We start from the raw sequence: 11,752 nt of genomic DNA, 5'->3' as shown, positions 1-11,752 counted from the left end.
ATATATATAGTACCAGTCAAAACTTTGGACACTCCTTCTCATTCAATGGTTTTTCTTTATTTTTATATTTATGTTTTTCTACATTGTAGATTAATATTGAAGACATCCAAACTATGAAGGAAAAGTTTGGATGTCTTCCAATAAAAAAAATAAAAATAAAAATAAAGAAAAACCATTGAATGAGAAGGTGTGTCCAAACTTTTGACTGGTACTGCATATATATATATATATATATATATATATATATATATATATATATATATATATATATATATATATAAATATAAATAATTATATTATATATATATATATTATAAATATATTATAAATAAATAAATATAATATTTATATGTATATGCATATTATATACATAATAATAATATAAATATTTATAATATTATAAATATATATATTTATATAGTTTCAAATGATCATGACCTTTAGTCCTGGGAAAGATGCACAGCAGATATTAAATAAATTCAACACTTCAAAACTATTCACTTTGTAAATAATGAATTATTTGTGTAACATTTCTTTTTACAAGCAGCATTTGAAATGACGAAGTCAAAAGACAAGGTAGAACAAAATGTAAACCATACAGGTGTTTCATTTTTACCTTTTAACACAAGATTTCAGGAAATGTAATTTTTATTTTTAGAAAATAAACTAAAAGACAGTCAATGTGGAAGAATACATGTGAAATAAAATTTAATGCATACCGTCTAAACTAAAAATAAATCCAGTTTGAATTGAAATAAAACACTATTACTTAGCTTTTTTACAAGATATTTAGCCGTGGCTGATATACAGCGAAAACCATAAAGTGCATCTTTGGATAGATGGGGAAAACAACACTGAATGGCACTGTTGAGTTGTTCTGGATATGTAACATGCTGTTGGAGAAGGTGTTATGAATGGTGTTTTATGGCTTCATGTGTTTTATTATAAGGTGTAAAACTCATGTTAGAAACTCTGCAGCCACACCCTTATTAAAATAGTTTATTCATATATGACAGATGCACAAATGTCAATTTTACTTATCAAAATATAAAGTCAAAGGTGTGACAATGTTGACAAAAAATGATGGAAGTTTGCATTATTACGGGTCCAGCATAGGTAATCACGGAAAAAGGACAAGTAAGAAAAAAAACGTAGGGAACATGATGTGGTGAAACAAACACTTATCGAATGACAGTAAATTAAATATGTCAAAAGCTTAATTAGTTTATTTCTCCAAAGATCTGAGTCGTCCTCCTGAGTCCTGCAGAGAAGCTACAGCTGCCTGACCAGTTAGTCATTGTCTAAAATAACGTTTACACATTGAACATTTAAAAAAAAAAAAAAAAAAAACACAAATCTGAGATGAATGTCCCGGAGCCAACATAGAGGAACATCAAACTTCCTGTACTTCCCGAGCAGTGGGCATGAAGTGCTTTTCGTAACCCGTCACTGACTGTTCTTCCTCCGATGAGCTCCAACATTCTTCCCTGTTCTCCTCCTCCCGGTCCCTCTCCTCATCCGAGTCAATCATTTTGCTGTACTCCTCTCTCCCATACCTGTGGTCTGTCCCATGACCCTCCTCTTTGACAGCTTCCTCCCTCTGCTCACCTTGGCAGTCCACCTGTGAGCTCCCATCTCCAACTACTAGCTTTGTTAACCCGTCAGGGTCGGAGGGTTTCTTCAGGAACGACTTCGAAGCCCGCGGCTTGGGTTCCAAAACCTCCAACAAAGAGATCTTGGGTTGTGGCTCGTTGACGGGAATGCAGATCCAACCAAAGGAGTCATTAAACTCCAGAGAGATTCCACAGAAACATCATTTATTTTGTTGTTTTTTGGTAAAACACAGTAACAAAATAGGACTTGACTTTATTAGTAAGCTTGTAGTTGTAAACAGAATAAGCAGTTACAAGCTAAATATCAAAATGAATCCTGTTCAGAGATTAGAATAAGACTCGCAGAAGACAAAGAGGTGCTAATATTTCAGTCAAATCTCTCACCTGGTGCTTCATGTGTCTGAAAATGTGGCTGTTGCGAGCATCTGGCACTTTGTTAGAGAAACACGGAAGCACCGGTGGACATGCTTTGGTTTCTCCCCGACAATAACTGTCAGAAAACAAAACAAGTATATGACAACCTCAATTTCATATAAAAGAAAGTGTGTACATTCATGTATTTTAGGTTTAACATTTTATGAGACAACAAGCATGGGGAGAATTTTAATTAAATATCCTTTTAATCCTTACACTGTGCACAGAATTAGCACCCCAGCACTGAAAAATATACTTTTTAGGTTTGTTAAAGTATTTGAAGTGTTATTAGAGTTTAGTTAAGAATGGATAACAAACTATTTCTGTGCAATAGTCAAAGTATTTACCAACTAAAAGCAAAACAAACGTGACGCACCACAGCTATATACAACACTCAGGGATAGGTAAAGAGAGCCTCATAACTATAAGATATTTGTTTAAAATGATTATCTCACCTGTATAGAAAAACAATAACACATATCACGACCAACAAAAGGATTACAGGCACAACTGCTACTAGGGGCCCTGAAAAAAAAATACACTTATTAGGCGAGTAGTATGATAAATCCACATATTGTAAGGAATATCAAATTACATCTCTTAAAAATCTCTTCTACCACACAGCTCATCACATTCAACAAGAAAACAATTAAGATGTGATGTGATGTAATACCAAAATCTTCATCGTCCTTCGTTTTGAACTTTGTCGTTTCGTTTGCTCCGGGCCCGGCTACAGTCACAGCTCTGGTCCGAACCTCGTACTCGTGTCCCGGACGGAGATGCAGCAGCTCAAACGTCTCGTCTTCCTGCTGTGGTGATGTGACGCTCACGTTGTACACTAGGAGAGACAGATGGTGTGGAGGGAGGTGAACAGCTGACGGAGACAAACCAAACTAACTGTTCTCATACTTTAGTTTGCCTGTTACTACTCTTAGATATATTTATCATTATTTTACACATGCATATTGATTTAGCTAGAAAATATGTAAGCTAATTAAACATAACTCAGACATGCTAGCTGCTCTGTGAGGCTGCACTTAGTCCCCAGAGTGCTTTGAGGTAAATGCAAGCGTAAACATTTTATGTAAATAAATAAAAGAAATAAAAGAAATAAAAGAAATAAAACAAATTTTTAATTAATGAAATAATGAAATATGAAATAATGAAATATGAAATATATAAATAATGAAATATATAAATAAATAAGTACATTAATAAATTAATAAATTAATAAATTAATGGATAGCACAAAGTTATTTTGCCGCTGATCACCTATGGGCTGCTTTATAGTACCAGTTCAACTTTTGTGACAAACTGCACTTTCTAAAATGTTGTTGATCCTGCATAAATTATTATTTATTTACATATTTTTCATTTCATTTTTAAATTTTCTAAAGGAATGTCTTGTCTTAAAACCATGTTGTTTAAAAATAGCAAACAAACGACAACATTCTAACATGCTGATGTTTAGCAGGTATCATGTTTAACATTTTCAACATTTTAGTTTTAGCATGCTAACATTCGCTAATCATCACTACTGCAGACAAAGCACCGCTGAGGCTGATGGGAATGTCATTAGTTTTGCAGGTAGGTATGTAGTAAAAATACAAAAAAATCCGACCTTCTGATGGTGCTTCATGAAAAGTAATTTTTTACCAAAATGTGTGAGGTCACCCCAAGGGAAACATGCATGTGTGTACCAAGTTATTTGCAAAAATCACTAAGATTTCTTATGTTTCCTAAACTAATATCTACAACTGTGAATTATATTGTTGCTGTGTACCTTTTTGTCCGTCTGCTCCACTCTCTACTATTATTTGGTAGTAGAGGATGAACCCTTCCTGCTTGGAGAGGGGAATAGACTCCCAAAACAGAGTCACATGAGTGGTAGCGATAGAAGTCACCTTAAATGATGGCACTCTGGAGGGGACTGAAAAATGAGAAAGAGAAAAGGTACATGATGATGACAAGTTTATGCCATTTAATACGAGGAGAAGTTTGCAAGTGGAAGTTAAAATATTTGTAAAAGAACGCTCAAAAGCAACGCATTAATACTTACTTCCTTGAAGTGAATATCCAATAACGGATGACAGGTGATGGACTTTGCTGTTGTTTGATACCGTGAACAGTGACACTTGGTAGGGTGTGCACTTCTTATATCGACCTGTAGGTGGAGACACACACCAGATCAAACAGCCACTTTAAAAACAGTCTGACACATTTTCATTGAATCCTTGTGAAGAATTCGCTCTTCAAATTGAAAATACACTATAACAGAAATACATTATAACAGAATATCAATAAAAAAAATTTGAAGGGAATGTTATCACTTTCTGGGCCTAATCAATCAGATTTTGAAATATTTAAACAGCGATGAACAGACCTTTAAAGATTCCAGTTTTTTGGCTTTTTTCCACTTTGATCCAATCAAATCCTCGGCCTGGAGGACCTCCTGCTTCTTTGTATTGCACCACATATTCCTTCAGGTTGTCTGAGAGCTGGGAGGGCAGATCCCAGGACACAGTGAGGTTCTCTTCATTCATCACAAGGTGAATAGTTTGCTCATTCTTCTCTTTACCTGAGGATACAAAAATGCTTTGTTAGTTCTGATTTGCCCCAGGAATAGGAGAAATACAAGTGGAGGAACTGGGGAATTAGATCATAAATATATATAATTATTGTAGAGCAGTCACTTTAAAATAACTATAACTTCATAATTCATAATTTGATTGGGTAATTCTACATGTAGCGCAAATGTATAGCCATAAAACACCTTTTTATTCATTTAGTCCATTTGTTGATTATTTAATTTACATTTAATTGTCTGAAGAGTCATTTTGGGGGTTTGATTGATACTTCTCTGCTGAGATATTTAAATTGTTGGTGAACTGATTTGATTTTTATTAACTCCCCTTATAAAAAAGTGAATTATTGTTGTGTTTTTTCCAAAACACTGACGTGGTGACTGATTTTGAGCAGGTCTTAGTGACTTAGGAGTACTCTCCACTACCTCTAAGTTCTTACTTTTGGCTCTGAAAGGCTTTCTGACCAAAAACGAATCTAGCCAATTAGGAGCTACATTAAACCTCAGGGTGTTTTGTGAATACGGCCTCTGATACAAAGCTTTATATACTTACTATAAATACTTATTACTCAATAACAGTTAATACCTGGTATTGGCGTAGCCAGATAAGAAGGCACTGTTGCACCACGACTGTTGTATGCAGACACACTAACTGATGAAATGTCCTTCAAAGAGGAAGTGAAATGGCAATGCGTTTCTTCACAGGCCAACTGGTCCTTCGGCTCAGCTGTGGACACATTCTCCAACACCGGAGCCCTGTTACTGTAGGACAGTCTGACTTCATAACCCAGGATGAGACCGTGAGCTTGAGAAATAGGAAGCTTCTGGATGGGAGGAAGAGAAGGAAGAGCTTAGCTTGTAGCGTGTCAGCATAAAGAGAGACTCTGGTTCATTATTTCAGTGAGAAAATAATGATTGTTGGGAATGTGTTGACCTACCTTCCAGGTCACAAAACAGTCAGCGATTTTCTGGGATATCCCACAATCCCTCCACACATCCAGCTCTCCTTCTGGGGCTGAACAAAGGTCGAACAAATGAGCAAAAACAGAGAGTTAATGGCCAATATTAGACTCAGCAGATTAAAGGTTCTTTTGTTTAGAAGGGGAGACGATACTGTTGGAAATATGATTCTTCTTTTTGTTTCATCTTTCGTCACCATATCGTACACATTGAAATGGTAAATATCTGTACTATAAAGCAAGTGGAAGGTTAGCTTAGCATCTAATGGAAAAGGGGAACGAGCTAGCTATGTCCAAAAATAACAAAATCCACATATCAGCACCTCTAAAGTTCACTAATCAACACGTTGTATTTATCGCTAGTTCACAAGGGGTTAATGACCAGGAATGTTAACTTCCCTCTGGTTTTCTAGGAACCGGTAGTGCACCCAACCCATGTAAAATGCCAAATGGTCTTTTTTACACTTCCGTATTTGCATGGATTAAACGAAGTGCTGGTGTTTTTTTTGTAACAGCTTCATATTTAGCATACTGGTATGAGAGTGGCAACCATCTTCTTCTCTAACCGTCATCAAGAAAGCAGCAAAAGAATAATTTAAATGAACTGTTAGAAAACGGCATCAACAAACAGCTGAAACTAAAGACATTTTGCAACCTTCTCCAGGTTCTCTGCCGATGCTGAACACGGAGACCACATCACAACGAGGACTCACCCGTCTCTGTGCTTCGTATGTTGTGGATGGCACTCCAGTTACTCTTCAAGCCCTTGTCACAGGAACAGCGAACTTGAAATTCATAGACTGTGCTGGGCTCGGGACTGTCGACTGTATAGCTGACATGGAGTAAATTCTGGTCCTGTGTAGAAATGGGAAAGAAAACAAGCATGTGTTCAGTTCAGACGATCAATGAAATACAGTTTTTCCTGCAAGATTATCTTTAAAGGTTGCAATTTTTCCAGGACAATAATTGATACATTTTGCATTTCTTTCTCAATTTCAGCATACTCCATTACACAGTGTGGACCATGCTGAGAGGAATAAAAACCTAAATCAGGCACCTCGAGCCAGAGTTGTTCTCCCTCAGTCCGATATCGGACGTCACATTTTCCCAGAGAGAGCTGCTGGTCATCACAGGTGGGATTCCAGGAAATCTCTAAAGACTCCTGATGGTTGACTAAGGAGACTTTAGGAGGCAGCAGCTTCACTAGAAACAGACACAGATACACAAAAGGAATCCAATATGAATATCACTTAAATCAAAATCAATAATTTGAGGATGAATTACAAGAGTCACAATAGTCAGTATCAACTTTTCTCATTTAAACAGGTACATTATAGTGATTTTGGCTACAATCAACTGCTACTAATACTATCATTACTGTTGTTATTTTTCATTAGTGGTGATGTCGGTATTCATGAATGAGTATTTACAGGACTAACTCACTGATGTCTGCCGTATGGAACAAAGCATCCTGAGATCTGGCAGAACCATGCTGGTTCTTAGCCTGGACCCAAACACGGAGCTCCCCATGGTTGAAGTGTACCCGACGGATAATCCCATTAAAGATGGTCTCATTGATCACATCCCCCTCCCTGGAAGACAAGACAAATGAGAATAAACAAATTCAGAACGCTTCTCCCAAAGTAATCAGATCATTAAACTTTAAAGTTGTCAGATGACGATGATGGAATATTTTGTGTTGTGTTTACTCGTTTGCTGGCTTCCAGTGCAGGGTGTAGTTCGTGGGGATCTCAAGGTCCGGCCTTGGTTCCCAACTACAGTGTATATCTACACAATTGTACTCCCCACCACATGGGATGGAGCACTCAGGAAGAGATGGAGAAGCAGGAGGAGCTGGAGAAACACAGAGGGCGAGGGATACAATATAAAATAAAAAATGTTTGTTATTATAGTACTTTCAAAAGAAAAAGAAAAACAACTAAAACGGAACAGCATGAAGGTCGGATTTCTTGCAGGGCTGTTGAATTAGGCTCGTTATTTTTTAACAGAATAAACTGGCAACGTAGTATTCCAACCTGACATCTGAAACATCATATTCAATACAAACATTTCTGTATAGAACCATGATACAAAATCAGTTCATAGTGCTTTACATAAAACACAAATGTTCAAATAAACAGAAACTTCCATACGTACACAAATGCACATGAATATACATACATACAAATAAGGGTACTGTAAAAGTATGGTGTGTTCATTTAAGAAAGTGCTCGGGTAAAAAGTAAGGTCTTCAGTTTAGTTTTTAATTAACATTGTCAGAGAAAGTCTGAGATCAGCTTGGGTTTGGAGTTTGTTTTTTTTAAACACCATTTCGCATGTAGTATGAAGAGCTTTTAACTTGTTCTGTCCAAAATATCCAATCCCCAAGGCTACCGCTATGAGTCACATGACACAAAGGTGCTGCCACCATGATAAACTTCCAGGATATTGTGAGTCACAAAAACTAGTCCAGAAAGTGAAGTACAGCTGAAGTTGAAACAGACGAACACAAGTAGCCTTAAAGAACATCGACATGAACATTAATCTTTGCTGCTAGAAATATGTAAAATCTTTCCCAAAGCTCATCCTAGTCAGAACATCTAGTATTTAGTATTAGATAGATTTAATTGTAAAAATAGCAATGCACAGAATATATTATAGCAATCTTCACCATAAGAGAGTCATTTTCATACATGTGTGAATCCGCCCATCACAAGACTGTCACCGTTACCCATTTCTCGAAAGCCTATACACTTTAAGCGGTGATCAATTCAAAGCTTGCATGCAGCATGCTGCAAGGAAGCACCCTACCAGTAACGTTAACAGGAAATGAGCTCTTTGATCAGTCTGGCTCCAAATGCACCCACCTCGTCACCACTTCCTCTTCAATACAGACAGTAATACAGTAATACAATATCATAACGGGCAGTTATAAGAAAACGTATAAGTATCTGATCTGCATGGAGCCCTTAATATAAACATGCTCAGCTTGCACAAAATGTAACACCCAACTTGATCTTTAATATAGTTAGTTTTGAAAACAATAGAATGCCATGAGACACGTTTTAAAGTGGTAGCCAAAGTGTCTTGTAGATCTTTTGTTTGAATAGAGATACCAAAGCTTACATAAAGTCCTTGATATATAACATTTCAAAGTTATAGCTCGTTGATAATGAGCTAATTGTATGCTTTCTACCCTAGAAACTACCCCGTATACCCTTCAGTAGTCCATTTTCTCATTTCTTACAAGCTGATCATACATTTTGTGTGTACAATGTTATGCAGCAAAGTATGAAGTACAAGTAAACATCTAAAAAATAAAAAAGACATGGCACAAACACCTAAGGAATTTAACTTATACAGTATTTAAGCAGTGAATAAGCTTACCTGGGGCAAAACAGGCTGGCACGATGACCAGCAAGATGGTTAAGAGCCATCTTGACCAAAGTGTGGCCATTACATTTGGACCCAGGCCTCTAGTGCCTGAGGAAAGAAACACATAACACAAACATATACACACAGATACTGTATATACACACAGATACTTTATATACTGTATATACACACAGATACTTTATATACTGTATATACACACAGATACTGTATATACTGTATATACACACAGATACTTTATATACTGTATATACACACAGATACTGTATATACACACAGATACTTTATATACTGTATATACACACAGATACTTTATATACTGTATATACACACAGATACTGTATATACACACAGATACTTTATATACTGTATATACACACAGATACTTATATACTGTATATACACACAGATACTTTATATACTGTATATACACACAGATACTGTATATACACACAGATACTTTATATACTGTATATACACACAGATACTGTATATACACACAGATACTTTATATACTGTATATACACACAGATACTTTATATACTGTATATACACACAGATACTTTATATACTGTATATACACACAGATATTTTATATACTGTATATACACACAGAATAAGTCTCTACTACCGATACTATAGCCTGTAACTTCTACATTCTTTAAATCCAAACACTTACTTGGTGTTTTTGACTCAGTAAATGTAGTGATCTGTCCCCAGCACGTGTAGGCTGTTGTGGATTCAGCAGGTTGACAGTAACAGTAACAGTCTGTCTGTCTGTCTGTCTGTCTGTCTGTCTGTCTGTCTGTCTGTCTGTCTGTCTGTCTGTCTGTCTGCCTGCCTGCCTGTGTCTGTCTGTCTGTCTGTCTGTCTGTCTGTCTGTCTGTCTGTCTGTCTGTCTGTCTGTCTGCCTGTCTGTCTGTCTGTCTGTCTGTCTGTCTGTCTGCCTGCCTGTCTGTCTGTCTGTCTGCCTGTCTGCCTGTCTGTCTGTCTGTCTGTCTGTGTCTGTCTGTCTGTCTGTCTGCCTGTCCTGCTGTCTGTCTGTCTGCCTGCCTGCCTGTCTGTCTGTCTGTCTGTCTGCCTGCCTGCCTGTCTGTCTGTCTGTCTGTCTGTCTGTCTGTCTGTGTCTGTCTGCCTGTCTGTCTGTCTGTCTGTCTGTCTGTCTGTCTGTCATACACACATTCCTGTCAGATGTTTGAAATGTTAATGAGCTCAAATACTTACAAAGTTACAATGAAGCACAGCTGCAACAGTCCAAACACTAAAAGTGAAACAAAGTATCCCAATGAGTTCACATCTGAATATTATTTAAATATATTTAAGAAGACAAGATCTTCTGTTTTTCTATTAACACAAATATCATAATTGACTTTCAGTATTCACCTCATCGTGGGACAGTCTGCTGCGCATTCTCCTGCAGAATGAAACATAAGTTTTCTGTTAAAGAAACTTTGTTATGAAGTGCGAGGCAGTTGCGGTCTTACCGGGTAGCCCCACCCTTTATGGAATTACCAGTGACGTCAGAGAAGCGCGCTCCCGCAAACCACATGCACACTTTCTCTGCACAAGTCTGTCTGATGCAGAACCAACAACATGACACCACTGGTCCAAGTATCTTATCTTATCTTATCTTATCTTATCTTATCTTATCTTATCTTCACATTAAAAACAAAACATGCACATAATATTTGTGATAAAAAAAAATTGTAGAATCTAATTAGACTAATTAGTCTAATTAGTCTAATTAGTAACCAACCTCACCTGGAATGCCCTATTGTCTGTCAGTGGTAGGCTAGCGTGTACAAGTACTTTATTTTACTAAAGTACAGTTTTAAAGAATTGTACTTTATTATTATATTCCTTTATTGATCCCCATGGGGGAAATTCAAGTGTTGCAGCAGCTCAACTACACAGACACAGACAATAAATACACATACTATACAACTACACAGACAATAAATACACATACTATACAACTACACAGACAATAAATACACATACTATACAACTACACAGACAATAAATACACATACTATACAACTACACAGACAATAAATACACATACTATACAACTACACAGACAATAAATACACATACTATACAACTACACAGACAATAAATACACATACTATACAACTACACAGACAATAAATACACATACTATACAACTACACAGACAATAAATACACATACAATAAATACACATACAACTACACAGACAATAAATACACATACTATACAACTACACAGACAATAAATACACATACTATACAACTACACAGACAATAAATACACATACTATACAACAAAATAAAGATAGAACAGGAATAAAAATAAAAATGTACACAACAGTATATATAAAAATGTACAGTATATTTTTATACTTTAGTACTCTATTTTGTAATACGTTCGACTTCTAGTCCACCACAAATCCAGTAAATTTCCCCGCTGACTAATAAAGAATTATCTTATCTTATCTTATTCAGACCGAAAATATTGTTGTTTCTACTCCGCAGCAGACAGCTGTATACTTAATTAAACATTTGAAAGATAAAAACTTAGAGATAAACCAGTGGTTCCTTATTTATTTGGGCCTGTGACTCATTACAAAAACACTGTATCAGTGTATGTGGGAAGGTGGCACCCTGTGATGTTACAGATGTCTGTGAGATGTTAACAGTTTCCCCTCCAAACCTCTCAGATTGGTTTAATTTGAATAATCTTTAAAAGCCCAAAGAGGTTGAATCATTCAAGTTTAGTGAAAGGTCCCAGAATGAATGTAAATTTGT

At 36.3% G+C, this 11,752-nt stretch overlaps 1 protein-coding gene across 2 annotated transcripts; it reads right to left on the bottom strand.

The window, feature by feature from the left end:
• Positions 1–611: 611 nt before the first annotated feature.
• il12rb2l (interleukin 12 receptor, beta 2a, like) lies at positions 612–10,439 on the bottom strand. Of its 2 annotated transcripts, none has more exons than XM_054607502.1 (16): positions 10,347–10,439; positions 10,184–10,224; positions 8,958–9,053; positions 7,280–7,424; positions 7,014–7,162; positions 6,628–6,773; positions 6,284–6,425; positions 5,550–5,626; positions 5,198–5,435; positions 4,411–4,605; positions 4,087–4,191; positions 3,811–3,957; positions 2,701–2,865; positions 2,483–2,552; positions 1,998–2,103; positions 612–1,789 (listed from the first exon to the last, which is right to left on the bottom strand). In XM_054607502.1, exons 1-16 carry the CDS (start codon positions 10,391–10,393, stop codon positions 1,394–1,396), a joined length of 2,265 nt encoding a protein of 754 aa, XP_054463477.1. In that variant the 5' UTR covers positions 10,394–10,439; the 3' UTR covers positions 612–1,393. The 2 variants fall into 2 exon arrangements, with proteins under 2 accessions (XP_054463477.1, XP_054463478.1); XM_054607503.1 differs by having other exon boundaries at positions 10,188–10,224; positions 10,347–10,438.
• Between the last annotated feature and the right edge of the window lie 1,313 nt (positions 10,440–11,752).

Source organism: Anoplopoma fimbria, chromosome 11 (genome assembly GCF_027596085.1).
Source record: "Anoplopoma fimbria isolate UVic2021 breed Golden Eagle Sablefish chromosome 11, Afim_UVic_2022, whole genome shotgun sequence".
Taxonomy (NCBI): domain Eukaryota; kingdom Metazoa; phylum Chordata; class Actinopteri; order Perciformes; family Anoplopomatidae; genus Anoplopoma; species Anoplopoma fimbria.
The sequence above is the reverse complement of the archived record's forward strand: the minus strand, read 5'-3'. Positions and strand labels throughout refer to the sequence as shown.

What these genes read in the sequence shown, in the direction of transcription:
- il12rb2l (XM_054607502.1), bottom strand. Translation starts at nt 10,393, where the DNA reads ATGTTTCATTCTGCAGGAGAATGCGCAGCAGACTGTCCCACGATGAG. An exon ending in GCAGACTGTCCCACGATGAG is followed by an intron (nt 10,225 to 10,346) that starts GTGAATACTGAA and finishes TTTCACTTTTAG; the next exon opens with TGTTTGGACTGTTGCAGCTG. An exon ending in TCTGGCTACGCCAATACCAG is followed by an intron (nt 4,606 to 5,197) that starts GTATTAACTGTT and finishes TTGTATCCTCAG; the next exon opens with GTAAAGAGAAGAATGAGCAA.